At 36.6% G+C, this 15907-nt stretch overlaps 1 protein-coding gene across 3 annotated transcripts in view; it reads right to left on the bottom strand.

Moving 5' to 3' along the window:
- Positions 1-15907, bottom strand: part of RABGAP1L (RAB GTPase activating protein 1 like) — a 657995-nt gene that overhangs the window by 584163 nt on the left and 57925 nt on the right. For all 3 annotated transcript variants that reach the window (NM_001444343.1, XM_084974329.1, XM_013989628.3), the window contains 2 exon segments: positions 2282-2474; positions 4501-4671. In NM_001444343.1, coding sequence (NP_001431272.1) covers positions 2282-2474; positions 4501-4638 — 331 coding nt within the window. In that variant the 5' untranslated portion in view covers positions 4639-4671.

Here is a 15907-nt window from a genome sequence, read left to right as displayed (position 1 = left end):
TACGAAGAGGCAGCTGAAATGCCTTGTCTTAGTTCTTTCAGGCTCTTATGTAACAAAACACCACCGACTGAGTATGGTATTTAAACATCATTCATTTCTCACAGCTCTGGAAGCCCAAGATGAAGGCTCTGGCAGATTCAGTGTCTGGTAAGAGCCACTTTCCGGACAGTATCTTTTCACTGCATCCTCACCATTGCAGAAGGGACAAGTTAGCTCTTTGGAGTCTCTTTTAGAAGGACACTAATCCCAATTAGGAGGGCTTTTGCCCTCATGACCTCATCACCTCCCAAAGGCCCCGCTTCCTAATACTATCACCTTGAGGGCTAGGAATTCAACATACAAATTTGGGGGAGAACACAAAACACATGTTCTTTATTGAAAATGAAAAGTAAACAATATATAACCAGAAAAGAATGCTAAAAATGTACTTGTAAAGCAAAGGAAATTCTTATCAACTGAGACCTTCAGGGAAAGATCATTTTAAAAACTCTTTTTAGTGTAATGAGAACACAAAAAGGTATGTTATACATAGTCCCTATCAGATATGCTCAGAAATAAGAATCTAATCCACTGCTTTAAAGGATAATTGATTCCAACAACCCATCAGATATATATTAGAAGAAAAAGGTGTTTCTTCCTTTTGATTAATCTATTAACCAAAAAATAACTCAACTATATGAATATTGATATCAATATGCTTTGGGTTTGGGGGGAGGGCTAGGGATTTAAGAAATTCAAAAGATAAAGTAAAGCATAATGAATAATATAATCTTTCATGCTCCCTCAATCAAGAACTAGAAGAATTAATATTTTATAAGCCTTATTCCCAATCTTATGTGTACACACACACATATAAGATATATATATCTCTCTCTTAGGCCCCCTTGAACATAAATCTGGCCATGAATATGAATAGGCACTGAGACCTATGAGTCTCTATAGTGAATCACTGAACTAGTGGGAACATTTGGGGATTCCCAACACATTGCAAACATCTTCTCCTAGTCTGTCATTTGACCATATTTATTATGGTACCTTTCTCATTCAGAAGATTTAAGCTTTTACATATTAAAATGCAACTTTTTTCCTTTGGCGTTTTGTGTAATCACAAAAACATGCTATTTTCTCCCTATAGGTCTTTTTTCAACTCTATATAAAATCTATATAAAAATACAGGTTATATTTTTCACATCTAAATATTTGATTCACTAGGAATAAATCTTGAGTATAGGGTAAGGTAGAGCCATCACGGCCCCACTGTGTAGCATTCTGGCCTATACCTATACTTACCCTACACCAGCATTCAGAAACGGATCTTGAGTGCCTTAAATCAATTGAGATAATTTCATCTCTTCTGTCAGAGTGACTTACTGAGGAATCTGCATATAACCAAGGCCTATCCTAGCAGTTCATGGCACTCCCCTCATTCCCCTGGCCACTAGAAAAATGGTTCAGTTGGTCCAATTAAAGTTCACAACTTTTGTTCAATGAGTAAAAGATCAGAGACTTTCTCTCTGTCACCAGGCATAAACAAATTACCTTGCCTTACTTATCAATTTCTGCTGCCAACTACTTTGTGACCTTAAAGGAAGCCAGTTGAGAAAGACGACATGGAGATCAAAACTGAGTAGTTAACAAAGCAATACTACCAGACCTCAGATCAAACCATACCTCTAGTGTTTAAACTAGCTGAAGTAGGAGTTGGACTGGATTTGGTTTGGCTTATCTTGCATCCAAAACCATTTTGACTTATAAGCCAGTATTCCTACTCTAAATCCTACTCATTCGTGCATGTATTATTTATTACACTGTAATAAACACTTTTACAGTATTATTACACTGATATAGGTTGATATACTATTTTATTTAGAATTTTAACAAATTATAATTCACAGTAACTGTAGTCAAACTGAATAAAAAGGAACACCATACGAAAGAATGTGTCAATTACACTATTCTTTGACATCTAAGAATTTATTCATTTGTTCAATAAGCACTCATATAGGGCCTACTATATGCCAAGAACTAGGGGTAAAAATGAAGATCCAGATACAGTCTCAGTTCTCAAAGAACACAGACTGATTTTACGGGTAGAGATACATACAGAAACCTAAGAAGAACCAAAGTGCGAAATCTTGACCAGAACTGAAAAGCTCGCCACCTTGATCTTAGAAAATAAACTTAATAAAATTGGGTTTATTTAATTTAATTTACACCTTAAAATTGTCCTTATCACTTTATCCCATTTCTCTTGCAGCCTGTTAAGAGTTCAACATAGTACCTGTATTCGATGGATCCAAAATTAACTGAAGAGATGGCTTATTTGGTTGGCTGGCTGAAACATCTCCAAATGAATGGTCTGAAATCTCACTGGAACTTGGACAATCAACAAGAAGGCTACTTTGCCCTTTCTCAGAATCTCTCAAAATCTCTTCCATGGCTTTTTCCAACTGCTCATCACCATTAGAAACTATCTACAGACAAAGCAAGACAATGTTTCTCAATCATAATATGGTTCTGAAACTTAATGAAAATATTTCATTTCTAGAAGAAATTTAAACAATCTAAATATTTAAATTTAAATATAGTTACTGAATACAAAGAATTTATACAATTGTATTTAATTTCTTTAGTTATAATACAAAATCCTAAGTTATAAAATCATCTAAGTTTGAGGATTATCAGTTTCAGAAAAGGATTCTTCAGAAACACTCCAGGCTGGAGTTCCCATCGTGGCTCAGTGGAAGTGAATCCGACTAGGAAGCATGAGGTTGCAGGTTCGATCCCTGGCCTTGCTCAGTGGGTTAAGGATCTCACATTGCCATGAGCTGCAGTGAAGGTCGCAGATGTGGCTCAGATCAGGCATTGCTGTGGCTGTGGCACAGGCCGGCAGCTGTAGCTCCGATTCAACCCCTAGACTGGGAACCTCCATATGCCACAGGTTCAGCCCTAAAACAAAAAAGGATTAAAAAAAAAAAAAAAAAGAAACACTCCAGGTATTTCCAACTATATCAGATCTAAAGACCTAAGATCTTATTTACAGAGATTTCCTTTTTTTTTCTTATTTTTTAGCAACACATTCTAAAAACCAGGTAATCCTAAATTTATGTGCTTTAAAGAAGAAAATGGATAAGTTTAAACGTATTATTTAGTGTGGATATCATTTAAAAGGTCATATTTTTTGCTATCATTGCATAAACATATTCCTGATTTTTTTACAGACTTTGCTAACTGGCTTCCAAGGAGTATTGCTAATTTCCTTACATTTGACTCATCCTTTTCTTAAAAGCAAGTGAGACACAAAGCCTAAGTAAATAAATGCCTTAAATTAAACACATTAATGCAAAAATACAGAGTTACAGAAATTTAAGTAGTTGTTTATTTAAATATAGATATTTGAATAAAGCTAAGGAAATCCATTGATTATTTTAATAAAATTGTAAAACTATATATCAACATAATGAGTACTTAATAATCTGATTTAGTTTTATTAGATATTTTATTATATTAATATATTAACACATAAATTTTACGCCACAATTAATATTAAATAAGTCATAAATAACACGTAGCATTTTTTACTATTTTCTCTCTTCCTATTACTAAAGTGTGGTTATACAATTCTCATACATTTATACCTGGATTTGCTTGGTTCTTTTTTTTTTCGAGTTAGGAAAAACAACATAAAAATGAACAAGGAAAAGGACCACATCCAAAGAAAAACTCAACTGATAAAATTATAAAACATATACTTAAAAATACTCATACAAGTGTTAAATCACATACTTAATGTTACCTACCAGCTGATTTGAAACACAAAAATCATAAAGAAAAGTCTCTGATGTGAAAATAATACATAACTACGCATTTATATAATTAACTTTTAGGAATTCCCATTGTGCCTCAGCAGTAACAAACCCAACTAGTATCCATGAGGATGTGCTTTCGATCCCTGGCCTCACTCACTGGGTTAAGGATCTAGCGTTGCCGTGAGCCGTGATGTAGGTCACAGACGCAGCTCAGATCCTGTGTTGCTGTGGCTGTGGCGTAGGCCAGCAGCTGCAACTCTGATTCCACACCTAGCCTAGCCTGGGAACCTCCACATGCCACAGATGTAGCCTTAGAAAGCAAAAAACAGAAAAAAATAATAATAATAAATAAATAGTTAACTTTCAAAACCCAGCAGTAAAAGAGACAAAAATATCCAAATAAATTTATATAAGATTTAAACATTAAGTTTAACTTGCCATTTACCCTTTCTCTACTTTTTTCCCACTTATGCCCTTTTTTCTGAATTCTAAAGTAAAAGATAAACAAACAAAAGCAAAAATGTTTTAAAACACACAAACCAAATCATTAACCTCTGGATAAATCAAACATTGATCCAGTCAATACTCGAGAAAAACCTTTAGATATTATACATCTGAGATAAGTTTCACCTTGTTAAGAAATAAAAACAATCATTTAAAATAATATAATTTGTAGAATAGAAAAAGATACCTTCAGTTCAGGTTTTTCATCATCTTTTGTAGAAGTGTCATCTGCATGCTGAGGAACCAAAACAAATTCTTCACTGTTCGGTGTAGTCACAGAATCCGATGACCCACTAACCTTCTGTGACGAAGCTCTGACCTCCATTTCAGTTCTACAAACTTCTCTTCCCACATCCACCTGGTCAAAACCACAAGAATTAAGAACAAAAACTAGTGAATAAAAACATGAACTATTAAGCACCTCATCAATCTCTGGCCTTTAATAAATGGTTCATGCGAACAAGAATTCTGCTGACTGGGTAATTATCTCAAAGTTAGGGAGGCAACCTTCTTGGACTGGGCCACACAATGGAAATGTACTCTTTTCACCCTAAGTTTCCAGTCTAAAAGAACCATATTGTTCCCTGAAAAACAACACAAACCCGCCCACATCTCAGCTAAAAGGATTTATTACTGTTTGGTGCTCTTTGTATTTCTTCTAAAAATACCATTTCTGTTCTTTTTAATATAGAGAGGAATTAAGCATGATACCGGAAGTACCTACAAATTCACATACACAAAAACGCATTCAATGAAATTACTTTACAATAAATCTACATGTCTGCAAAAAATTACCTCCTCAAGACTAAGCACTGTATCTTAAAATATTTTTTGTGTCACTGAAGTTGACTGATTAATACAGAATTCAACACCCAAAGCCACATATCTTTTCTTTTCCCGACACACTACCATTTCTCTATAGGAAGCAAAAAAGAGGGGGGGGCCTAGGTAAGTAAAGCGTTCACACTGCCTTCACGCAGCAAACAATGTTTTAGTTAGTAATCAAATACAGTGTGATTTGTTTTCTGGATACATCTCTAATTTACACCAAGGAAACTCAACATTCTCTATCATTTCCAGAAATTCAAATATTCACACAACTAATTTTAACTGAACATGTCCCTTATATGACTAACAATCACTGCACTCCGCACTGTAGTTACACGAATGAATAAGGCAAACAAGTTGCCTCCTCTCCCGAAGCTTACATCACGCGAGGAAGCAAGGAAGGAAGCAAATAAGGTAATCCCAAATCCTTCTATAGGTATGAAGAAAATGAGGCATATTAATGTAACAAGGAGTAGCTGTAAGGAGTATATGGAGAACTTTACGTAAGGTGATAGGAAAGGACTCTCTTGAAAGAGAAATATTTGAGCTAAAATATTTATAAAAGACAAAAACGAACCGCATATTAAACAATCTGCTCAGATCTCTCTGACAGAGAGATAGACAAGTAGGCTAAAGAACACAGGACCTTGTAACCATGGTAAGTTTTCCAATCCATGACAAAAATCCCCCCAGATTCCTTCTTTTTCTCTTTCTAATTAGGTTACTTTGTTTACTGCCTCATATAAATATGGCTGCAATATCTCATTTCGCCATTAGGTGACACTAACACCATTACTCTGGAAGAGGGGGGAAAAAAATGACTTCTACCTTCAAGTCACACTTTAAAATATTAATTCCTAGGGAGTTCCCGTTGTGGCTCAGCGGGTTAAGAACCCGACTAGTATCCATGAGGATGCAGGTTCAATCCCTGGCCTCGCTCAGTGGCTTGAGTATTTGGCATTGCCGCAAGCTGTGGCACAGGTCACAGATGCAGCTCAGATCTGGCGTTGCTGTGGCTGTGACATAAGCCAGAAGCTGTAGCTGTGATTCGACCCCCAGCCTGGGCACTTCCACATGCTGCAGGCATGGCCCTAAAAAGAAAAAACAACAAACAAAAAACAAAAAACAAAACTTCCTAACATAATCAAAAATCAAAGTTTCCAATAATATCAAAATAAAGAATAATTATACCATACCTCAAGGCTAGTGTAATTAGCTAGCCCTCATTTATTTCTGTTAAGCATGTTAACATCCTTCCTTTTTAAAACCCTTCAAGCACATTCATCCATCCTCAAAAGCTTCTTCTCATTTTGCATATTATATGTTTCTGAAAATGCAGTATGTGGTAGAAGCTGTGTTTTTACCCTTCAGGCTGTCCCATAAATCCTTGGTTGCCAAAACATAAGCCATTCTGTGTGTTCTTCCTGTAGCTCCAAATACTTTTCAGTTGCCACTCTTCTACTTGACAGTTAAATGTTGGAAATTCAAGTTCAAGTCCTGAGCTTTTTTCTGATTCCTTGCCACACAATCAAAGTAATATGTCTCATTGCCACCGATTTAAATAGCATGTATATGCTGAGTCTTCCAAATTTAGAGTCATCCCCACTCTAAATTCCTGATTTGGAATTCAATCCTTTATTTGATATTTCAGTGTGGAAGAGTTTTCAGTATCTTAAATGTGATCCAAATGGAATACCTAATGTCTCCTCCAAAGTTTGTCCTTATTCAGATTTCCCATTTCAGTAAATAACACTACCTTCTACCAAGTTGCTCAAATAAGAAATCTGGATATCATCCTTGATTCATCTCCACTTCTTCATTCCTCTCATTAGCATGCCATGTCAATCCGACTTCCATAATAAATTCCACATCTACCCACCTTTCTCCACGTCAATTGTACCAATCCAATCCAAGGTATGTTCCCATCTACTATAAAAGTCTCCTAACCCATCTCTGACCTCCAGTCTCCCCCTTCCTAATCTACTTTTCACAGAGTTGCCAAAGAAATCTTTTGTAAAATAAATGATATTACATTAAACCTCCAAACTAAAATCTTTTCACTAAAAGTCAAATAAAATCCAAACTCCTTGCCAGGACTGACAAGGCCTAACACGCCCTTGCTTCTGTTGCTTCATCATAACAGCTCCATAACACAGAAAGTTCTTTCCCACTTTAGGTCCTTAGCTCTTACCTCCTACCCTCATATAGCTGACTCCTACAGATATCAGCTTTCATTCACTGACTCAACAAATATTTAATGAGTCCCTACTATGAGACAGAAACTATAATGAAAACTGGAGACTAAGTGATTAGTAAGAGGAACGTAGGTCCAGTCTTCCTAGATGTGCCATACTTATGGATGTGATAAATAATATCAAAGAAAATAAATTAGGATCACATAATGGAAAAAGTACTACAAGAGATAATGAGAAGCCAGGAGGCAATATGGACCCAGTTGACATTTGGACTTAATAAGAATGAGCAAACTATGGCAAGAATTAGGAAGAAAGAACTTCAAGTAGAAGAAAAAGCAAATACAAAAGCCAAGATGTAGGAAAAGGCTTACTGAGGAAGAGAAAGGGGGCCATGTAGCTACATAATAATGAGTATAGGTGATTATACAGCTGTTCCTCAGTATCAACAGAGGATTAGTTCCAGGACGTACCATAATTTTTTTTTTTTTTTTTTTTTTTTTTTGCTTTTTAGGGCTGCACCCACGGCATATGGAGGTTCCCAGGCTAAGGGTCCAATCAGAGCTACAGCTGCTGGCCTACACCACAGCTCACAGCAATGCCTGATCCTTAACCCCTCTGAGGGAGGCCAGGGATCGAACCTGCAACCTCATGATTCCCAATTGGATTCGTTTCTGCTGCACCATGACGGGAACTCCCAGAACCCACCATAGACACCAAGATCCACAGATGCTTAAGTCCCATAGTTGGCCCTCCATATCCTCAGCTCCTTACCTGTGGATTCAACCAATCAGAGATTGTGTAGTATTGTGGTAATTACTGGGGGGAAAAAAATCTATGTTTAAGTAGACCCAGACAGTTCAAACCCATGTTGTTCAAAGGTCGACTGCAGTTAGTACTAGGTGGAATATAGAAAGGAAGGCAGAGAAGCCTGAAGCCACCCCTGATGCTAAGGCTACCTAAATATACTCCTTCTTACAAAAGGGGACAGGTGGCTGCGGCGGAGGGATGTACTGGGGGTTTGGGATTGGCACATGCATAATGTGGTCTATGGAATGACTGGACAACAGGGACCTGCTTCATAGCACAGAGAACTGTACCCAATGTTCTCTGATAATCTATACAGCAAAAGAATCTGAAAAAAGAATGGATGTGTGTATATGTATAACTGAATCACTTTTTTGTACAGCAGAAATTACTGCAATATTATAAATCAACTATATTTCAATAAAACTTTTTTTTTTTTTGGTCTTTTCTAGGGCTGCACTCGCGGCATATGAGGGTTCCCAGGCTAGGGGTCTAATCGGAGCTGTAGCCACCTGCCGACACCAGAGCCACAGCAACACGGGATCTGAGCCGCGTCTGTGACCTACACCACAGCTCACAGCAACATCAGATCCTAAAATCAGTGAGCAAGGCCAGGGATAGAACCCACAACCTCATGGTTCCTAGTCGGATTCATTAACCACTGCGCCACGACGGGAACTCCAAAACTTTCTTAAATGAAATAAATAAATACATATGCTCCCTCCCCACTCCCAATTCTGTTTATCAGGGAATATCCTATGAACACAGTCCAGCACTTCTCAGTCTTCTCAGAATCACGAAAGCTCTCATTACAAGCATAAAAATCTTGCCTTGAAGGGCCTTATAAATAGTTTTAGAAGTTTGCCTAATGCTACTCATTGGGTTGAACACTGTTTTGAACCTCAATATAGAGATGACATGCTTTTCAAATTTGCATACAAACACAAAATCTAAGAATGCAAAGTCAATACTTTAAAATATTTCCACAGCCAAGTAATAAGATTTAAATGGGGAAAGAAATGTCTTTTCAATAAAGGGTGCTGGAAAAATTAGATACCTACATGCAAAAGAATAAAGTTGGACCCTGCCTCAAACCATATACGAAGCTTAATTCAAAATGGATCCTAGACCTAAACATAAGAACTAAAACTCTCGAAAGAAAACACAGGAGTAAATATTCATGTACTTGGGTTAAGCAATGCTTTCTGATATGACACTAAAAGCATAAAAGGCAAAATAAAAAAAAAAGATAAATTGGACTACCTCAAAATTTAAAATGTGCTGAAAATGAAAAAAGTAAAAATAAAATCCACAGGATGAGAAAGTATTTGCAAGTAGTACATCTGATAAGAGTCTGCTATCCAGATTATATGAATAACTCCTATGAGTCAGTTATAAAAAGACAAATAATTCAACCTCTGGTATCAGCTAAAGAACCTGAAAGTCATCACTCCCTTCTCTATAACAAAAGGTTGGACAAACTGAAAATCAATAGCTCTTCTTGGATCCATCAGAGAATTGAGATCAAAGGACAAACCATCATGCCAAATCTGGAGGCAATCAAGAGAGAGAAAGCCGCATAGATCCGTTTATCTAAAGCAGAAGCTGCTGGCATCATAAATATGAAAGAACACCTAAATGGTAATTTTGATAAAATACTGGAAGCTAAGTATGGAATTTGGGTGTGGGAGGGAGGGGAGAGTGGGTTGTAGAAGGGTGGCTTCGAATTTTTTGCATTTTACGTTTATACTTCAATAATAATAAAGAAATTTCTAATTCCAAAAAAAGAAGAGAGGAGTTCCCATCATGGCGCAGTGGGAACTAGGAACCATGCAATTGTGGGTTCAATCCCTGGCCTTACTCAGTGGGTTAAGGATCCGGCATTGCCATGAACTGTGGTGTAGGTTGCAGATGCGGCTCAGACCTGGCGTTGCTGTGGCTGTGGCATAGGCCGGCAGCTGTAGCTCCAATTAGACCCTTAGTCTGGGAACTTCCATATGCCAAGGGTGCAGCCCTAAAAAGAAAAACAAAACAAAACAAAAAGTGAAAGCAGGAATAGCTATATTGATTTTAGACAAAGCAGACTTCAGAACCAGGAAAATTATTAAAGATGAACAGGAGTATTATGTAATAATAAAAGGGTCAATTCTCCAAGAAGCCATAGAATCTGAAATGAGTGTGCACCTAACAAGAGGACATCAAAATATTTGAGGCAGAAACTGATAGAAATGAAAGGGGAAATAGATGAATCCACAATTATAGCTGTGAACTTCAACACTCCTCTATGAGACTGACAAATCAAGCAGGCAGAAAATTAACAAAGATACAGATGACCTGAAAAGCACTGTGGGTCAGCTTGATCTAATTGATATTCATAAAATATTAATCTAATATGAGATGAATATACTTTCTCAAGGGAACATTCACCAAAGGAGATCATATTTTGGGCCATAAAATACAACCGGACAAACTTTTAAAAATTAAAACTATACAATATTGGGAGTTCCCGTCGTGGCGCAGTGGTTAACGAATCCGACTAGGAACCATGAGGTTGCGGGTTCAGTCCCTGCCCTTGCTCAGTGGGTTAACGATCCGGCGTTGCCGTGAGCTGTGGTGTAGGTTGCAGACGCGGCTCGGATCCTGCGTTGCTGTGGCTCTGGTGTAGGCCGGGGACTACAGCTCCGATTCGACCCCTAGCCTGGGAACCTCCATATGCCGTGGGAGCGGCCCAAAGAAATAGAAAAAAAAGACAAAAAAAAAAAAAAAAAAAAAAAACTATACAATATTATCAAACCATAATAGAGTTAAGCCAGAAATCAGTTGGAATAGCTTGGGAATTCCCAAATATTTAGCATACTTCTAAATAACCATGAGATTATCATCAAAGAAGATGATTCAAGAAAAAATTTTAAATACTTTGAACTAAACAAAAATGAAAATACAGCTTCTCAAAAGTTGTGTGATACAGTACTTAGAAATCTGTTGCATTGAATACATACACCGGGAAAAAATAAATCTAAAATCTATAACTTATGCTTAGGAGCCTCAGGATACTGAAAAAAAGGAGAGCAGATGAAAATAAATAATAAAAATATAACAAAAATCAATGAAATTGAAGCAAAAATAAAACAGAAAAATTTAAAAACAGAAACCAAAAGATTTGTTCTTTAAAAAGATCAACAAAATTGATATATAGTCTAGCCAGGCTAAACAAGAAAAAGAGAAGACTCATTACCAATATCAAAAATGAAAGAGGGTCATCACCACCAATCCCCTGGACATTAACAGGATAATAAAGGAATACTACAAACAATTCTATACCCACAAATTTGGTGACTTAGATGAACTGGAGCAGTTCCTTAAAAGACATCAAGTACCAAACTTCACACCAGTAAAAACAGCTAACCTGAATAGCTCTATACTTTTAAATAAATTTAACCAGAAGTAATTAATAAACTTCCGAAAAATAAAGCACCAGACAGAGATGGCTTCACTAGTTAATTTCACCAAATGTTTAAGTTAGAAATAATACTGGAGTTCCCTCATGGCTCAGCAGGTTAAGGATCTAGCACTGCTACTCTTACGGCTCTGGTTACAGCTGTGGCACAGGTTTGATACCCGGCCCAGGAAGCTCTGCATGCCATGGACACAGCCAAAAAAAAAAAAAGAAAGAAAGAAATAATATGAATTTTAACTGACCACAATTTTTTCTAAAAAATAAGAGAGGAAACACTTCCTAATCCATTCTATGAGGCCAGCATTACCCTAATACCAAAACCAGATTACAAGAAAACTATAGACAAAGTATTATAAAATCATTTCCAACAATGTATAAAAAGAATTATACCAGGGAGTTCCCGTCGTGGCGCAGTGGTTAACGAATCCGACTAGGAACCATGAGGTTGCGGGTTCGGTCCCTGAGCTTGCTCAGTGGGTTAACCATCCGGCGTTGCCGTGAGCTGTGGTGTAGGTTGCAGACGCGGCTCGGATCCGGAATTGCTGTGGCTCTGGCGTAGGCCGGAGACTACAGCTCCGATTCGACCCCTAGCCTGGGAACCTCCATATGCCGCAGGAGTGGCCCAAGAAATAGCAAAAAGACAGGAAAAAAAAAAAAAAAAAAAGAATTATACCATAGGTAATGTAAGACTGGCTCAAAAATTCATCAGTGTAGGACTCCCACTGTAGCGCAGCAGGTTAAAGATCTAGCATTGTTTCTGAGGCAGTGCAGGATCAACCCCTGGCCGGGTCCATATGCCACAGGTAAAGCTATAAAAAGAAAAAAACAAAAAATAACTTGCTGAGATTGAATAAACAAACTTAGAACACAACTACTAACTAAACTATCTACACAAGTACAAGGACAATGTCTGCTTTTATTTGATTCACCAAAACATCCCCAGCACAGTGCCTACATATCGTATGCACTCAATAAATATCTGCTTACTAAACAAGTCAATTATTTTGGGTGTAACAGGCTGGACTGCTGCATCAGGTAGAAAGTTGGACTGAATGGATTCTAAAGTCACTTAAAATTCTCATTCTATGTGATATATAGAAGAATTCCATTCCACGTCAATTCAAAATATAATTTACTATGTCTACTATTATGCAACAGCATGCTAAGCAAAATGTTACTTTCTCTTTATATATGGTGATCTGCTATTATTTCAAATCAAAAGAAACGGCAGTTGGAAAATTTTCAAGACTCTTCTAAATAATATGTTCTGTTAACTCAATACTAATACATCCATTTCAACTCAGCATGTAAAACAGAGCAGTGCACAAAAGCAAAGCTGCTTTTAAAAGCATTTAGTTAAAAGACTGCTCTTTTACAATTCAAAAATTAGAATGTAAAATCTGACAAATAATTGTTATGTCTCCTCAGGCACAGAAGGAGGGGAAAAAAAACCAATATGAGAAATATAGTCTAGGCATAAACATTTTTATTTTTAGGGCATTTTAACAATACACAAGAAAAGGAAAACTTATCAGTACTACAGAAAATCTGATAAATGTTTCTTTTATCTATCCCCTTCTCCACTGCTCTGAACTAAAGGAGCTCAATAAAATTGACTGACTTAAATCACTTAAACACACATTTATCCACTCTATCTAGAGTAATTCTACCAATTTTACCAAGTAAAATAGCTTTTAATTCTTATTTTAATGCCATATCATTTTTGTCAAATGAGTAAGATGATACCTAAATTAACACCTCACTTGGAGACCTAAAACTACAATTTTCACATGTACAACAGTTTAAAAACATTCAGCAAAGTCTAACTGGAAGCTATCTTCTTCCCAAAATAACCAAACACATTCAAAAGTATATAATCGTGGGCCACATGGTCTAACTTCTTTTTGTGCCAAATGTGGTTAGCCTACTCCTTGCTTTTAGAGTATGTTCTTGCACCTATTCATTTTCAAGTAGCTCTTGAACTAAAATAGAAAACTGAAAATATGAGTGTGAGTCAAAAGTGGGAGGTACCCAGGCATGAAAATTAGAATGACCATAGTAGACTCATTACAACAGTGGAAACAGGAAATATTTTTAATTTACAAAAAGAAAATGGACTTGAATAATTTAAAACATCATTTGTCAATCATAATTATTTTGTGCACTAAAAAGAAATGAGGAAGTCCTGGGAAAAAACTACCAGGACATCTGTTCACTAAACAGTCCACCTACTATTCTAGTTTTCAGGCAAGAGCCACACCAGTATGTAGGTATGTATGCAAGTGTGCCCACGCCCCTGCTTCTGAAAAAGGCACAAAAGGACCTTATTAATTCACATTACTTTAGTGGATACCTATTTCTATTTGTCTAGCAATAATCTCCAAACTTTTTTTTCTAAGAGTAAGCTTTCTCTCTACTCAAACCACATGGCTTTTATAGAAATCTCAACCCTATGGCCAAACAGATCCCAAGGTGGACACTGAATCCAAACCAGACCAACTAACCCATATCCCTCCCTATAAATCCTTTTTGAATAAGCACATTTGAGTTTCTGTCACATGAAGCTTAATAAGTCCTAACATAATTATATGTTGGCAAAAAGATGTACAAGATACATTTTAATAAGCTACAGATGGCCATATGATTTCATATAGTATTTGTGAGAACAGAAATTTAGATGAAGGAAGACAAGAGAATCTGAAAAGCTGACAACAATTTCCCAGATAAACGATATGGTGGCTGTGATGAAGGAAAGGAAAAAAGTAAAGAGACTTACTTTAAGTAATTACAGGGGGAAAAAAAATGATTACATAAGAAGTATTTACAGTCAAAGGATGGTTTAAAAGACAATAGAAGAATGTTTTATAACCAAGATAGGAAGTCATCATAGGACAAAGAGGAAATGTAATTTTTTTTTGTCTCTCTCTCTTTTTTTTTTTATAGGACCACACCCACACACATGGAAGTTTCCAGGCTAGCAGTTGAATAGGAGCTGTAGCTGCCAGCCTACACCACAGCCACCGCCACACAGGACCTGAGCTGCATCTGCCACCTACACCACAGTCATACAGAACCTGAGCTGCATCTGCCACCTACACCATAGCTCATGGGCAATGCAGGATCACTGACCCACTCGGTGGGTCAGGGATGGAATCCACATCCCCATGGATCCTAGTTGGGTTTGTTACCACTGAGCCATGATGGGAACTCCAGGAGAAAAAGGTATTTTAAATAGTAGGCACATTATGGTTGTTGCTTTGTAACAATCCTAAGTCATAAAAACAGAGTGCAAAACAGGAAAAAAATTATATTGAAAAATCTGTATCAGGATGGTGAGATGTGCAGGTGACTGTGGTAGATCAGATAACTGTTATCAATTTTTTTCATTATTATTAATTTATTTTTTTCCCACTGTACAGCAAGGGATCAAGTTATCCTTACATGTATACATTTTTCCCCCACCCTTTGTTCTGTTGCAATATGAGTATCTAAACATAATTCTCAATGTTATCAATTTTTAAACTCCCTATTACAGAATTGTACATTTATGCCTCTTGAATATTGACTTTGCAATACCTCCAATCAGAGTAAGAGAAGCAAAATATTTCCCCGCCTCCCAAATTTGGGGCTTATCCATGTAATTTGCTTAGGTCAATGGACTATCAGAAAACAAAACTTGAGCAGAAACCTTAAATGTACTTGAGGTTTTTGGCTTAGTCTCTTGAACTTCTGCCACCTCTCCTGAGAAGAACATGTGCAGGAAGCCAATGAACTCAATAAGCAACATGAAAAAAAGACATGAATCCAGCCTACAGTAAGAAGAGTCTCCCTCACAGATCCACAGAAGCATCATTAAAAACTACATGTTTATTGTTGTAAACCATGAAACATTCCAGCATTGTTCCACAGCATAACCAAAGTAATAGCTAGTACAACAATCCACTATTTTTAAATTTCTTCTGCATTATTATGCTATCTTCAAATAAAAATCAGAAAAGCTAACACTGCAAATAATAAGTCAATCTCTCAAAGAGAGATTAATATAATTCTTTAATTTTTACCTTTAAAAACCTAGTGGTTTCTATAATTATTTATACTCCACTGAGTTAAAACATACTTCAATAGGCTACCCTTCAAATACTAATGTTCAATCCTAGATGTACTCAGTTGTATAAAACTTTGATCCATGCATGATACTGTAGTTTAGAAAAGCTATCACCAATATCTCCTAGGCAATAATATTTTGAAAATAAATACAATCATAAATTGTAATGAAGATTTGACTTTGACTCTAGATTTTTCTCTTGGTT

Source organism: Sus scrofa, chromosome 9, assembly GCF_054392235.1.
Source record: "Sus scrofa isolate SSC_HxYL_T2T_F1_AM1 chromosome 9, Sscrofa_HxYL_maternal_Yorkshire_Landrace_v2.0, whole genome shotgun sequence".
Taxonomy (NCBI): domain Eukaryota; kingdom Metazoa; phylum Chordata; class Mammalia; order Artiodactyla; family Suidae; genus Sus; species Sus scrofa.
Note: the sequence above shows the minus strand (reverse complement) of the source record. Positions and strands in the feature narration are given on the sequence as shown.